This window comes from Malus domestica, chromosome 13, assembly GCF_042453785.1.
Source record: "Malus domestica chromosome 13, GDT2T_hap1".
NCBI lineage: Eukaryota > Viridiplantae > Streptophyta > Magnoliopsida > Rosales > Rosaceae > Malus > Malus domestica.
Genome location: NC_091673.1, coordinates 22838286 through 22851789, shown reverse-complemented (window position 1 = coordinate 22851789; position 13504 = coordinate 22838286). Strand labels below are relative to the sequence as shown.

The following is a 13504-nucleotide window of genomic DNA, read 5'->3' as shown; positions in this document are numbered from 1 at the left end:
TTACACTGATGCTGATTGGGCAGGCAATGCCATTGATAGAAGGTCCACGACAGGCTATTGCACGTTTGTTGGAGGCAATATTGTAACTTGGAAAAGCAAGAAGCAACAGGTCATTGCTCGGTCTAGTGCAGAAGCTGAGTATCGTGCAATGGCAGCCACTGCATGTGAGCTTATTTGGCTCAAAGGTCTTCTATCTGATCTAGGGTTTCATTGTTCCAACTCCATACCACTTATGTGTGACAATCAAGCAGCCATGCACATTGCTGCTAATCCTGTCTTTCATGAAAGAACGAAGCATATAGAGGTGGATTGTCATTTTGTTCGATCTCAGGTTCAATCTCAGGTCATTCACACTGTGTTCACTCGCAGTTATGATCAATTGGCTGACTTATTCACCAAAGCACTACCATCTGCTCAGTTTCATCGTCTTCTGGGCAAGCTTGGCTCAATAAATCCCCTTGATCCAGCTTGAGGGGGGTGTTGGAACCAAGAAGTATGGACATTGAATATTGTATAATAAACTCAAGCACATGCAGCACGGGCAGCATATATTCTTGTTCTGTCAGCTTTCTATCTCCACATCATGTGTGGTCTTCGACAAAGACAAGCACGGGCAGCAACTCTTGAATATTGTACAATAAACTCAAGCACATGCAGCACGGGCAGCATATATTCTTGTCCTGTCAGCTTTCTATCTTCACATCATGTGTGGTCTTCGACAAAGACAAGCACGGGCAGCATGGAGAAGGTTATGGAGCTGTTAGTATTATAAGTCCTCTCAGTTTTTTATCTTTGTGTTGTCCCAAGAGTTTTGTATAGGGATGGGTTTGTAACCGGTTCTTTACTACTCATATATATGAGTTAGTTGTTAACTCTTACAACACATGAAATACATATATTTTTGAACATAAAAATCTACAGAAGAAAAAACTGAGGTAAGACTACAACGTGCGGAACCAGATCTTGAATAAATGATTTCTCAAACCATCAAATTTTTGGCGTATGTAAGCTGGTATTAGTTGAGACAGATCTATGAAAGTTTTCTTAGTTCATTGGATTTTAAAGATGTAATACTTAACTATCTACAGTTATAGTTCCATTCAAATAAATGAATGATTTATACATTTTACGATTGATGCTTGTTCTCTTTGATACTATTTTTCTGATGAATTGTACAGTGTTGGTGCATATGAACTGAGATATAACTTGGAGAAGAAATCAGTACCTGAGAAGGCCGCTTCTTGACGGCGCACCAAGTACCAAAATGTCAATTGAATTATTGACAACATAGTTTACCAGTGCTTTTGCTATGTTTTTATCCTCGATCATGACTTCATTGCATTTTAGCTGTTGCAAAAATCAAATCAGCAGTACAACTACAAATCACGTTGTGAAACGAGGGATTCCGCTCAACTGTTCATGGAGCGGGATAGGAAATACACTATCACTTTTATGAAGGGAAGAAGCATTGCTCACAAGTTTTTTCGTGCAAAAGCAGCGGAATGGTAGAAACAACTCTTTGGCTTGAGCCCTTTCAACCTCCTCTGTGGCTGGTGACATACATTAGTAAATTACGATCATCATCATCATCATCTTATTCATTCATGCATTTATATATATATATATATATATATATATATATATATATAGACACGCACACACACACACACATATTTACAGAGAGAGAGAGAGAGAGAGAGAGAGATGTACTTTGGGTGGGAATTGCGGTTCTTTGTCTAACATGGAGCAGCGTGAGAGCTTGACCTCTGGTGACAAGACTATCAATAGTCCATTTGAGAGCATGTTGGCTGCCCTTGTCATTGTCTATTGCCACAGCCACCACCTCCCCCGCCTTCTTTTGTGTTTGACCTCTTCCCATTTCTCACCTTCTGTGAATTAATTCAAATCTCCATCAAACTCTAACCTGCATGCGTACGTAGAAATGTCTCCGGCTCTGAACGAAACAAATCCCTGACGGAGAACCACTGTCGTACGCTCTCCTTGGCAACGTCTTGGCACTGAAGCTGTGCTATATTCTCATCAACTCTCTCTCTCTCTCTCTCTCTCTCTCTCTCTCTCTCTCTCTCTCTTAAATATTCTAGAGCTAGGGAGATAAGAATGTGTGGAGGGAACGATAGTATAACCAAATTCTCTAACCATCTTGTCTTTGTGCCTCCCCAAATACTCCTTTGTTGCATTGGAGCATGCAGTTGTAACTACCATCTACTTGTTATTCCTAAATTAGCAAAATTTACATGCCCCCAAAAAATCTAGACGAGTCTGAGTTGTTTGTCTCCAGAAGAAAAGTTAGCGAATCGTAACAATACACACACACACACATATATATATATAGATGTACATATATATACATATACAAACGACTATATATATGTTAAAGAGGTGGCCATCTAGTAACTAGCCTTCACGAAAATTTATACAAATTAAAACAAATAGAAGGCCGTTCTAAATCTTGTTGAAACAAGCTAGGTTAACTAAAAATTAGAGAAAGGCAAGAGAAATCATAAATAAAACAGCAGCTAAGATATGAACTGAGCATTGTTGGATGCGAAATCTGCATTTACGGATGGTTGCAGCTTAATCTAAGAAAACATCTCAACTGCTTAGTCAGCTACCAAAATTGTTGCCTCTTGAGGCTTGCTGCCGCAGTTGCTTCCAATGCAAGTCCCGCCTCTTCTAGGATTTAGGGTTGGCCTTCTGTTTTGCTGCTAGTACACGTTCCTTGTGCGCTTCAGCTCCATTCACTAGCTACTTTCTGTGGCAGAGTGACGTTAAAACGGAAGCTGGAAAAACCTGATGCTAATTTTGTGGTACTCTCAGACTTGGAGGGTTTCTCCTATTCGAGTCACTCTAGCAGGCTCAATATTTTGGAAGAAAAAAATGTACTGTGCCATCAGTACTTGGCCTTACTACCGTTGGAATAAGATCAAACGGTGGGTGGCCATGATTTCTGTAAACCCGAGGTCTAGGTTCATGACTGCTAATCTAGCTATAATAATAGTACGTACGATAAACTAACTGAACAATTAGAGATCTACTTAGTTGAAGTTGAAAAAAAATGCTGATATGAACAGCCCAAGAGTATACGATCGTTGATGCTTTCCATCAATTTACGCTAGAGTTTCTGCGATTAACAACATTTTAGCAACAATATTAGTCAACCATATTCAATTTCACTGCTTCATGTTATACAACAGAATTTCACAGATGACGTGAAATCTTCAGCGTTCCATTCCATCACAGATCTGACAATATATAACTTAACGTCTTCACCGGCACTGATTCTCCATGGAAATAAGTGAAGAATCTCGGTTGAAGATTGCAACTCATAATCAGTCCTGGCTTCAATTAATCAATTCATCAATCGACAGATAAATTGAAATTTGCAACGGAAAATATCGTCTATTACATGCATATGGGGCAAAACCATTGGGACAACGTCCTAGTTCTGGAACGTTGAAAGTGTTGTGACTTTGCATTGCACCCGAAACATGTGTTCATTCTTCTATAAAAATAAGGGTGAAGTGCTGATTTAATACTATTACCTCAGTGAAAATTAGGTCCCTGAATTGTTTTTTTTAATAAAATAAGTCCCTAAATTCATTAAAAATTGCTAATTTGATCCCTACTATTATATTCAAAGCTATTTTGTCCAATTTTTCGTCAACTTAAATCACTTGATACACCTTAAAAGTGTAATATCACAATTTTCTCGCCTATAAACCCTTAACATTTCATATAGATTGCGAATCTAACGTCTAATTTAATCTCCAAAGTTAACTTACACTATTTCTTATGAAAAACTACTAATTTATCCTCCAAAGTTAACTACTATCTACCTTCCAATATGTATTACATGCAAGTACCGTGACTTAAATTGACGGAAAATTGAATATAGTAGTTTTGACTATAATATTAGGGATGTAATTGGCATATTTTTATAATTCAAGGACTGATTTTTCTAAAAAAATAAATAGTTTAAGGACCTAATTTTCACTTAGATGATTGCTTGGATGTACTAATTAAATTGGCAATTCATAAGACTAAAGTTTTTAAACAACTCCAAGCTAATTTACAAAGGCTATACAACACTTTATATGCATATGCGAACATACAATTGATAGAAAGCAGATAACTTTCGGAAGAATTTAGGCAAGCATACAGGCAACTTAGTCCCATTTCTTCATTGATACTAGGAATATTAATTCCAATATCTTTGTGGTTGCAGTATTGGATTAGTCTTCCGGTGAGATTCTACGTTATATGAATTCGGGTGAGATTAGTATTTGATAGCGGTTGATTCGTTTCATAGTTATTCCAAGACAAGCAGTACAAGCCTACAAGCAAAGGAAATCCGACCAACATGCGCAACTAGCTATTCCAAGAACGTAATTAAACACACGAGAAAACAACCAACACAGTAGTATCTATCCGCCATGAATGAACAGAAAAGGCAATCCAACATCTGCAGCCACCGCATGTTCCAATCCTAAGCTTCATTACGATTATATCTCAGAAGAGGAATCAGAAGAGGAATCGGAAGAGGTATCAGAAGAGGAATCGGAAGAGGTATCATCCAATGAGGATGGTTCACCTCTCTCCACTCGTGCCCTGGACATTTCAGCCATTTCTCTCTGTCTTGCCCTGATTTGCTCCACTTCCTCGTGGCTTGGGTACCCATGTTTCAGACGCATATAACACCGCCTATAGGGACGAGCATAAGAGCGGCCATGAAGGCAGACGTTACCCACAAAACCACAAGTCCTACACATTAGTATATAGCCCTCTCCAACTTTAGTTACGCCCAACGGGACACTTTCCCGGTAGGGACACAGATATTGGTGGTGGCCGTCCATAAGGCAAACTGCACAATGCTCATTCTGAGAATGGCATTTCTTAGACTCACGGTAACGTTTCTTCTTTGCAGTAGGAGTATCATCATCAAGTTGGAGTTTACTCATAGAGCTTTCGACAGCTTTTGTTTCTTTCTTCTCATCTGTTTGTTGCACATAAATTAATTAATACTAGATATATTTACTCAGCTAATTAACAGGTCAAATTAAGAGGGCCACCAAAAATAGATACATATTTTCAATATAAAAAGGGAATTCTATCGAAACAAAAAACTAGGCATGTAATTAATTTAAGGGTAATTCTCGCACAGTGACGAAAAACATCAATTTTTTGTTTGATATGTTTCATCAAACGCATATATTTTGGGTTTAACAGCAATTAAGCTGCAACATTTTTGGTTAATATGCAGAATTTACAAACCCTAAAACAGAAACCAAACGCATATATATACACCAAGACAAATCCGGATCTCACCTCGGAGCTCCGCCGGTTGGGCTGGATTCTTCCCCCGCCCGGACTCTGATCGCGCGAGCCAATTGGCCCTGCCTCCGCCTCTGCCTCCGCGCTTGGCGTCGTCTCTGGGTACCCGGATCATGGCTTCGTCTGTGCGAGAGAGACTCAGAGAGATTGCACGAGTTTGGAGATTTACCTTTTAGGGTTACGCTTTTGACAAAACAATGAAATTACCCTTATACACACCAACTTATTCCACGTCATTTGACCGTCCGGCTCTTTATATAAATAAAGGATAATGTTAGAAACACTAAAATTTTAAATCAATACGTTAATCAATGCTTAAGTGATGTCATAATCATTAACCACCATATCATTTGGTTTAAAAAATTTAATCTCACTATCATTACCAAAAATAAGGTATCAATCATTTCTCCATCTACTTAAGTGTGCTTAACGGGGTGGGTTTAAACAAAACCCATATCAATTTTTAGTGACTTTTGATTTTTGAAATAGGTCCAATTTTTAGTCCAATTGGACCCATATCAAAAGACCCCTATAACCAAATTCCCTAACCATCTTGTCTTTGTGCCTCCCCAAATACTCCTTTCTTGCATTGGAGCATGTAGTTGTAACTACCACCTACTTGTTATTCCTAAATTAGCAAAATTTACATACCCCCAAAACATCTAGACTAGTATGAGTCGTTTGTCTCCAGAAGAAAAGTTAGCGAATCGTAACAATACACACACACACACACACACACACACACATATATATATATATATAGATGTACATATATATACATATACAAACGACTATATATATGTTAAAGAGGTGGCCATCTAGTAACTAGCCTTCATGAAAATTAAAACAAATTAAAACAAATAGAAGGCCGTTCTAAATCTTGTTGAAACAAGCTAGGTTAACTAAATATTAGAGAAAAGCAAGAGAAATCATAAATAAAACAGCAGCTAAGATATGAACTGAGCATTGTTGGATGCGAAATCTGCATTTACGGATGGTTGCAGCTTAATCTAAGAAAACTTCTCAACTGCTTAGTCAGCTGCCAAAATTGTTGCCTTTTGAGGCTTGCTGCCGCAGTTGCTTCCAATGCAAGTCCCGCCTCTTCTAAGATTTAGAGTTGGCCTTCTGTTTTGCTGCTATTACACGTTCCTTGTGCGCTTCAGCTCCATTCACTAGCTACTTTCTGTGGCAGAGTTACGTTAAAACGAAAGCTGGAAAAACCTGATGCTAATTTTGTGGTACTCTCAGACTTGGAGGGTTTCTCCTATTTGAGTCACTCTAGCAGGCTCAAAATTTTGGAAGAAAAAATGTACTGTGCCATTGTTGAGATTTAAGTTGCATACTAGCTTAATATCGATATGCAGATGACAATCCTACAGAAAGAAGCTGAAGAGAATACTGAAATCGAAGAGATGAAGAACTTGCTATTTTTAGCAAGTAGCCATTAGATTCAAATATGTAACGGCTAGTTTACTTTCTATTATTAGAAACCTGCACAGCTGTTATTCTTATCTGTCTAGGTTGTACTATGTTATTCGTGTTGGAAGCTAACCAGCTCCTGGCGTCGAGGGGTCGAAGGTAGCAAGGGGCTCCCGAGCAAAGGGTGTTGTCTGCATCGAAGAAGAAGAAAGAAGATGAAGGGTTTTAGTCTCCAATTGCTATTTTGTTTAAATGTGGGTGTAAGTGTGTGAGTGACAAGTGTACACTCCAGATTAAATCACTTAACCCCCAAATGAAGGGTTAAGATGTAATCTGGAGTAGTAAGGCTTAAATGGTTGTTAAAGTCTCTTGTCAATCTTTTTTTTTTAACAAGTATGGGTGATGGCAATGCACCATACCCTTGTAAAATCTCACCTTACTTAATCAATCAAGGCTGCTGCATTCTTTAGCACAGCCAGTATCCAACCTCCAAGCTCTCTCCATTCTCTGTCATTCTAATCAAAAGAAACCGGTTCAAACACTCAATCAAAACACAAAACAAACAAACTTTATCATGGTATCAGAGCTTTGTTACTGATCTAAAAAAAAAAAGAGAAGTTTGGGCGTAATCTGTGCAAATAGAGATTTCCGGGAGCACCAACGTAGTGTCTTCTACAACAACAATCAACAAACTACCCTGAAATGAAGGGATCCAGCAGTAGCAGTGAGCTAAAAGCTCCAGTCTTTGATGGGGAGAATTATGATTTTTGGAGAATAAGAATGACAACCATTTTCAAATCCTATGATATGTGGGATATGGTTCAACACGGGTATGAACTACCTGAGATGGAGATCGATGCTCTAGAGAAGGATCTCACAGAAACACAACTCAAAACACTGAAGCAGAATCGGATGGAGGATGCTAGAGCACTTGGAGATCGATGCTCTAGAGAAGGATCTCACAGAAACACAACTCAAAACGCTGAAGCAGAATCGGATGGGGCTGTCTCAGACACCATTTTCCGAGGATAGCAAATGAAGAGACTGCAAAAGGAGCTTGGGAAGTTTTACAGCAATAGTACATAGGAGACATTAACGTTAGAAAGGTAAAACTTCAGTCCCTTAGAAGAGATTTTGAGTATACAAGAATGAGGGAAAATGAGCTGTTAAAAGACTACTTCACTATACTGTTTGATGTTGTAAACAAGATGAAAACATATGGTGAGGAACTGCCTAATGAAAGAGTTGTCCAAAAACTATTGATTAGTTTGACTAAACCCTATGATTCAATAGTGAGTGTTATAGAAGAAACCAAAGACACTGAAACTCTTAGTGTACACGATGTAATGGCATCCTTAAGAGCTTTTGATCAAAGATTCGAGAGGCATGCTGACTCTGCACCTGAGAAAGTCTTTCAATCACTCAATGTTGGATCTAGTAGTCAAGCTAGTGCAAGCAATCAGAAACCACAGTGGAAGGGCAAGAACAAGAAATGGGAAGGAAAAGGGTATCACAACTCAAGACCTAACCAAGGCAGCAACATCAATGCAGGTCCAAGAACCAAGCAACAATGCAAGCACTGTGATAAATTCCATCTTGGGGAGTGTTGGTTCAAGGACAAGCCTAGATGTCACAAATGCAACAGGTTTGGGCACATTATGAAAGACTGCAGATCAAAGAATGTGTAACAAGTGAACTGTGCAAATCAAGTGGAAGAAGAAGCAAATGTGTTCTGTGCTTTCAATGCAAAAATGGAGAGAAACAATGAAGTGTGGTACATTGATAGTGGCTGCAGCAACCACATGAGTCATTACTCATTGACATCGACACAAACTTCACTGGAAAAGTGAAAATGGGTGATGGAAACATTGTCAAAGCCACTGGAAGAGGAACTCTGATTATCAACACCAAGAAAGGAAGAAGATGCATAAGGAAGGTGATGCTAGTACCTGGATTGGATGAGAATCTACTTAGTGTGGGTCAAATGATGGAGATTGGCTATTTTCTACTCTTTGGGGGAACTGTGGTTGAGATCTATGATGACAGATCCCTATCAAACTTAGTGACCAAAGTGGAAGTGAAAAACAGAAGCTTTCCACTTGTGCTGAAGTACTTAGAAGAAGTGGCAAAGAAAGCAAGTGTGACAAGTTCTATGAAGCTATGGCACAAGATACTCGGTCATTTAAACATGACAAGCTTACAAAATCTACAAAAGGATGAAATGGTGCAAGGTATACCAAAGATAGATCAATGCAATGAAACCTGTGAAGGGTGTGTGTTTGGCAAGCACCATAGAGATTCATTTGAAGCTGGAAAGGCTTGGAGGGCAACAAAGCCACTCGAATTGATTCACTCAGATGTGTGTGGACCAATGAAAACAACAACAATCAGTGGAAACAGGTATTTCCTAACTTTGATTGATGACTATTCACAGATGTGTTGGGTGTATTTTATGAGGTTCAAGTCTGAGGTATTCACAATATTCAAGAAGTTCAAGGCAATGGTGGAATTGCAAAGTGGATACCAAATCAAAAGACTAAGAAGTGTTAGGGGAGGTGAGTACACCTCACATGAGTTCAATGCATTCTGTGAAGATGTGGGGTTGGAGAAGCAACTCACTGTGGCATATTCACCACAACAGAATGGGATTGCAGAAAGGAAGAATATGACTATAGTCGAAATGGCTAAGTCTATGATGCATGAGAAGAACATGCCTTATAAATTTTGGGGTGAAGCTGTGAACACTTTAGTGTACCTATTAAATAGGTGTCCTACTAAAGCATTGGAGAAGAAGACTCCATTTGAAGTGTTCAGTGGAATGAAGCCTTCTTTGAAGCATCTGAGAGTGTTTGGCTCAGTGTGCTACACTCTCATCCCTCACCAACTAAGACACAAGTTGGAGAAATCAAGTAACAAGGGTGTTTTTGTAGGCTATGGTACCAGTGAGAAAGGATACAGAGTTTATAATGTGTTGACTCAGAAGATAATCCTATCAAGGGATGTTATCTTTGATGAAGACTCAATGTGGAACTGGGATATAATGGTAGAGGAAAAGGACAGTGTCTTTCTACAAATTGACCTAAACAAAAGGCAAACAAGGGAGCCTATGGAGACCTCAGTTCAAGAAGAAGTCACAGATAATGGTGACATACAAGGGACTCCACAACAAGCTACTATGAGTCCACAATCAAGTCAATCACAGAAAACAACTTCTAGTTCAACTCCAGTAAGATTGAGAAACCTGGATGAGATTTATGCTACATGTAATTACTGTGTAGTAGAACCAGAAACATATGAAAAAGCTGAGAAAGACAAAGCTTGGAAGAAAGCAATGAAGGAAGAGCTTGAAATGATAGAAAAGAATGACACTTGGGAACTTGTAAATCGACCAAGTGACAAGCCTGTGATTGGTGTAAAATGGGTGTACAAAGTGAAGCTAAATCTAGATGGTTCTGTGCAAAAGAACAAGGCCAGGTTAGTGGCCAAAGGTTACTCACAGAAGCCTGGTGTAGTCTTCAATGAAACCTTTGCTCCAGTAGTAAGGTTAGACACCATAAGGACCTTGATAGCCCTAGCTGCCAAGAAGGGTTGGAAGCTGCATCAATTGGATGTTAAATCTGCATTTCTAAATGGAGTGCTAGAGGAGGAGGTGTTTGTGGAACAACCTCAAGAGTTCACAAGTCAAGAGTTTCCAGAAAAAGTGTACAAGTTAAGGAAGGCTCTTTATGGCCTAAAACAAGCTCCAAGAGCTTGGTACAGTGAGATTGATTCCTATTTCACTGAGAAAGGATTTCAGAAAAGTCCTAGTGAAGCTACACTCTACACCAAGACAGAAAGCAACAACAAGACACTCATTGTCTCAATCTATGTGGATGATGTTGTCTACACTGGAAATGATGCTGAAATGATTAAAGAGTTCAAGGAAGAAATGATGAAGAGGTATGAAATGACTGACCTAGGCCTCTTGCATCATTTTCTTGGTATTGGGGTAATTCAAGAAGCAAGTAGCATCTTTATTCATCAAAAGAAGTATGCTGAAACTTTGCTTGAGAAGTTTGGTTTGAAGGGTTGCAAACCAGTCTTTACACCCCTAATTGCAAATGAGAAGCTTAAGAAGGAGGATGGAAGTAAACTTGCAGATGCTAGTCTCTATAAAAGTATTGTTGGCAGTCTATTGTATCTAACTGCAACAAGGCCGGATCTAATGTTCTCAGCAAGCCTACTTTCTAGGTTTATGCAGAATCCTAGCAAGATACATATGGGCACAACTAAGAGAGTACTAAGATATGTACAAGGAACCCTTGATTATGGGATCAACTATGAGATGGGAAAGTCATCTATCCTAATTGGATTTTGTGACAGTGACTGGGGTGGCAGTGAAGATGATAGCAGAAGCACATCTGGTTATGCTTTCACTTTCGAATCAGGGGTATTTTCATGGGCCTCTGTGAAGCAACAAAGTGTTGCACTGTCCACAGCCGAGGCAGAGTATGTGAGTGCATCAGAAGCTACAGCTCAAGCTATTTGGCTAAGGTTCATACTTAAAGATTTTGGCGAATTGCAGGTTGAAGCCACACCACTTTTGTGTGACAACACCTTTGCAATTTACATGACTAAAAACCCAGTATTTCATCAGAGAACAAAACACATCAAGAGAAGGTATCATTTCATCAGAAAAGCATTGTAGGACAACACCGCTAATCTATTGCAGCACAGAAGATCAGATCGCAGACATATTCACAAAAGCACTACCGAAGGAGAGATTCAATTACCTGAGGGGTTTGCTCGGATTGACTCCCAGAAGCAGTTTAGAAGGGAGTGTTGGAAGCTAACCAACTCTTGGAGTCGAGGGGTCGAAGGTAGCAAGGGGCTCCCGAGCAAAGGGTGTTATTTGCATCGAAGAAGAAGAAAGAAGATGAAGGGTTTTAGTCTCCAACGGCTATTTTGTTTAAATGTGGGTGTAAGTGTGTGAGTGACAAGTGTACACTCCAGATTAAATCACTTAACCCCCAAATGAAGGGTTAGGATGTAATCTGGAGTAGTAATGCTTAAATGGTTGTTAAAGTCTCTTGTCAATCATTTTTTTTAACAAGTATGGGTGATGGCAATGCACCATACCCTTGTAAAATCTCACCTTACTTAATCAATCAGGGCTGCTACATTCTTTAGCACAGCCAGTATCCAACCTCCAAGCTCTCTCCATTCTTTGTCATTCTAATCAAAAGAAACCGGTTCAAACACTCAATCAAAACACAAAACAAACAAACTTTATCAATTCGATCCTCTCCCAAGTGGAAGGATCGTAGCCTCCGATGGCTTGAATGGCTAGAGATCAGTCCTTGCTCCCTAAAAAATAGGATTTGAGCATTTGACTGATTTAGTGATATAGGCTTGTAAATTCCCTCTTCGATTTCAATCAAGAACTCTGAACATTCTCTATTCTCTGAGCTCATTCTTTTCTCTGCAATATTCTGTCATAAAGTTTCAATCTTTGTGCATTTTAAATCAACCTAAAATACCATGCCTGGTACCATTTCAAACAGCCATCAGTACTTGGCCTTACTATCGTTGGATTAAGATCAAACGGTGGGTGGCCATGATTTCTGTAAACCCGAGGTCTAGGAGAACATGACTGCTAATCTAGCTATAATAATAGTACGTACGATAAACTAACTGAACAATTAGAGATCTACTTAGTTGAAGTTGAAAAAAAAAATGCTGATATGAACAACCCAAGAGTAGACGATCGTGTTGATGCTTTCCATCAACTTACGCTAGAGTTTCTGCAATTAACAACATTTTAGCAACAATATTAGTCAACCATATTCAATTTCACTGCTTCATGTTATACAACAGAATTTCACAGATGACGTGAAATCTTCAGCGTTCCATTACGTTACAGATCTGACAATATATAACTTAACGTCTTCACCGTCACTGATTCTCCATGAAAATAAGTGAAGAATCTCGGTTGAAGATTGCAACTCATAATCAGTCTTGGCTTCAACTAATCAATTCATCAATCGACAGATAAATTGAAATTTGCAACGGAAAATATCGTCTATTACATGCATTTGGGACAAAACCATTGGTGACAACGTCCTAATTTTGGAACGCTGAAAGTGTTGTGACTTTGCATTGCACCCGAAACATGTGTTCATTCTTCTATAAAAATAAGGGTGAAGTGCTGATTTAGTACTATCACCTCAGTGAAAATTAGGTTCCTGAATTTTTTTTTTATAAAATAAGTCCCTAAATTCATTAAAAATTGCTAATTTGATCCCTACTATTATATTCAAAGGGCTTATTATATTAACACCCCACACATTGTTGAATAAACCCCACATACTTAATACACCCAACATTTGCTTTTTCACTTAAAAATTATCTTAATACACCCCACATACTTCTCCATAATACCCCCACACCCTACATTCTCAATATACATCTTATATTTTCTACATACACCCCACATTTCTCAAATCTTATAACACTCATTTTTAATTTTCATGGACTGAAACATTTGAACGTTTCGTTTGCCGAATGATTTCAAATCATCTAAGAGCCATTGATATTTAATACTATATGAACAGATGCAACTCAATTTCATGCGTGTGGCTGTCTAACATTCAATTGAAATAGATTCCTATAGTTGCTACCCCTTTTCTCAAGGGTGGCCGCAGAAAATGTTGCATTTCTTAATCGCTAAACTTTTCTCTTGGGGATGATAAGG

The 13504-nt window shown here is 38.8% G+C and overlaps 2 protein-coding genes across 2 annotated transcripts; both read right to left on the bottom strand.

The window, feature by feature from the left end:
- Positions 1-1218: 1218 nt before the first annotated feature.
- On the bottom strand, positions 1219-1879 carry LOC139190873 (U-box domain-containing protein 35-like). The gene is made up of 3 exons (XM_070811365.1): positions 1711-1879; positions 1441-1550; positions 1219-1347 (listed from the first exon to the last, which is right to left on the bottom strand). Exons 1-3 carry the CDS (start codon positions 1877-1879, stop codon positions 1219-1221), a joined length of 408 nt encoding a protein of 135 aa, XP_070667466.1.
- A 2398-nt stretch (positions 1880-4277) lies between these two features.
- Positions 4278-5546, bottom strand: LOC114820591 (uncharacterized). The gene is made up of 2 exons (XM_070810804.1): positions 5347-5546; positions 4278-5014 (listed from the first exon to the last, which is right to left on the bottom strand). The coding sequence occupies exons 1-2, from the start codon at positions 5465-5467 to the stop codon at positions 4524-4526; spliced, it is 612 nt and encodes a 203-aa protein (XP_070666905.1). The 5' UTR covers positions 5468-5546; the 3' UTR covers positions 4278-4523.
- Positions 5547-13504: the final 7958 nt, after the last annotated feature.

What these genes read in the sequence shown, in the direction of transcription:
- LOC139190873 (XM_070811365.1), bottom strand. Translation starts at nt 1,879, where the DNA reads ATGGGAAGAGGTCAAACACAAAAGAAGGCGGGGGAGGTGGTGGCTGTG. An exon ending in AACCGCAATTCCCACCCAAA is followed by an intron (nt 1,551 to 1,710) that starts GTACATCTCTCT and finishes GTATGTCACCAG; the next exon opens with CCACAGAGGAGGTTGAAAGG. An exon ending in CCCTTCATAAAAGTGATAGT is followed by an intron (nt 1,348 to 1,440) that starts GTATTTCCTATC and finishes TTTTTGCAACAG; the next exon opens with CTAAAATGCAATGAAGTCAT.
- LOC114820591 (XM_070810804.1), bottom strand. Translation starts at nt 5,467, where the DNA reads ATGATCCGGGTACCCAGAGACGACGCCAAGCGCGGAGGCAGAGGCGGA. An exon ending in CCAACCGGCGGAGCTCCGAG is followed by an intron (nt 5,015 to 5,346) that starts GTGAGATCCGGA and finishes TGCAACAAACAG; the next exon opens with ATGAGAAGAAAGAAACAAAA.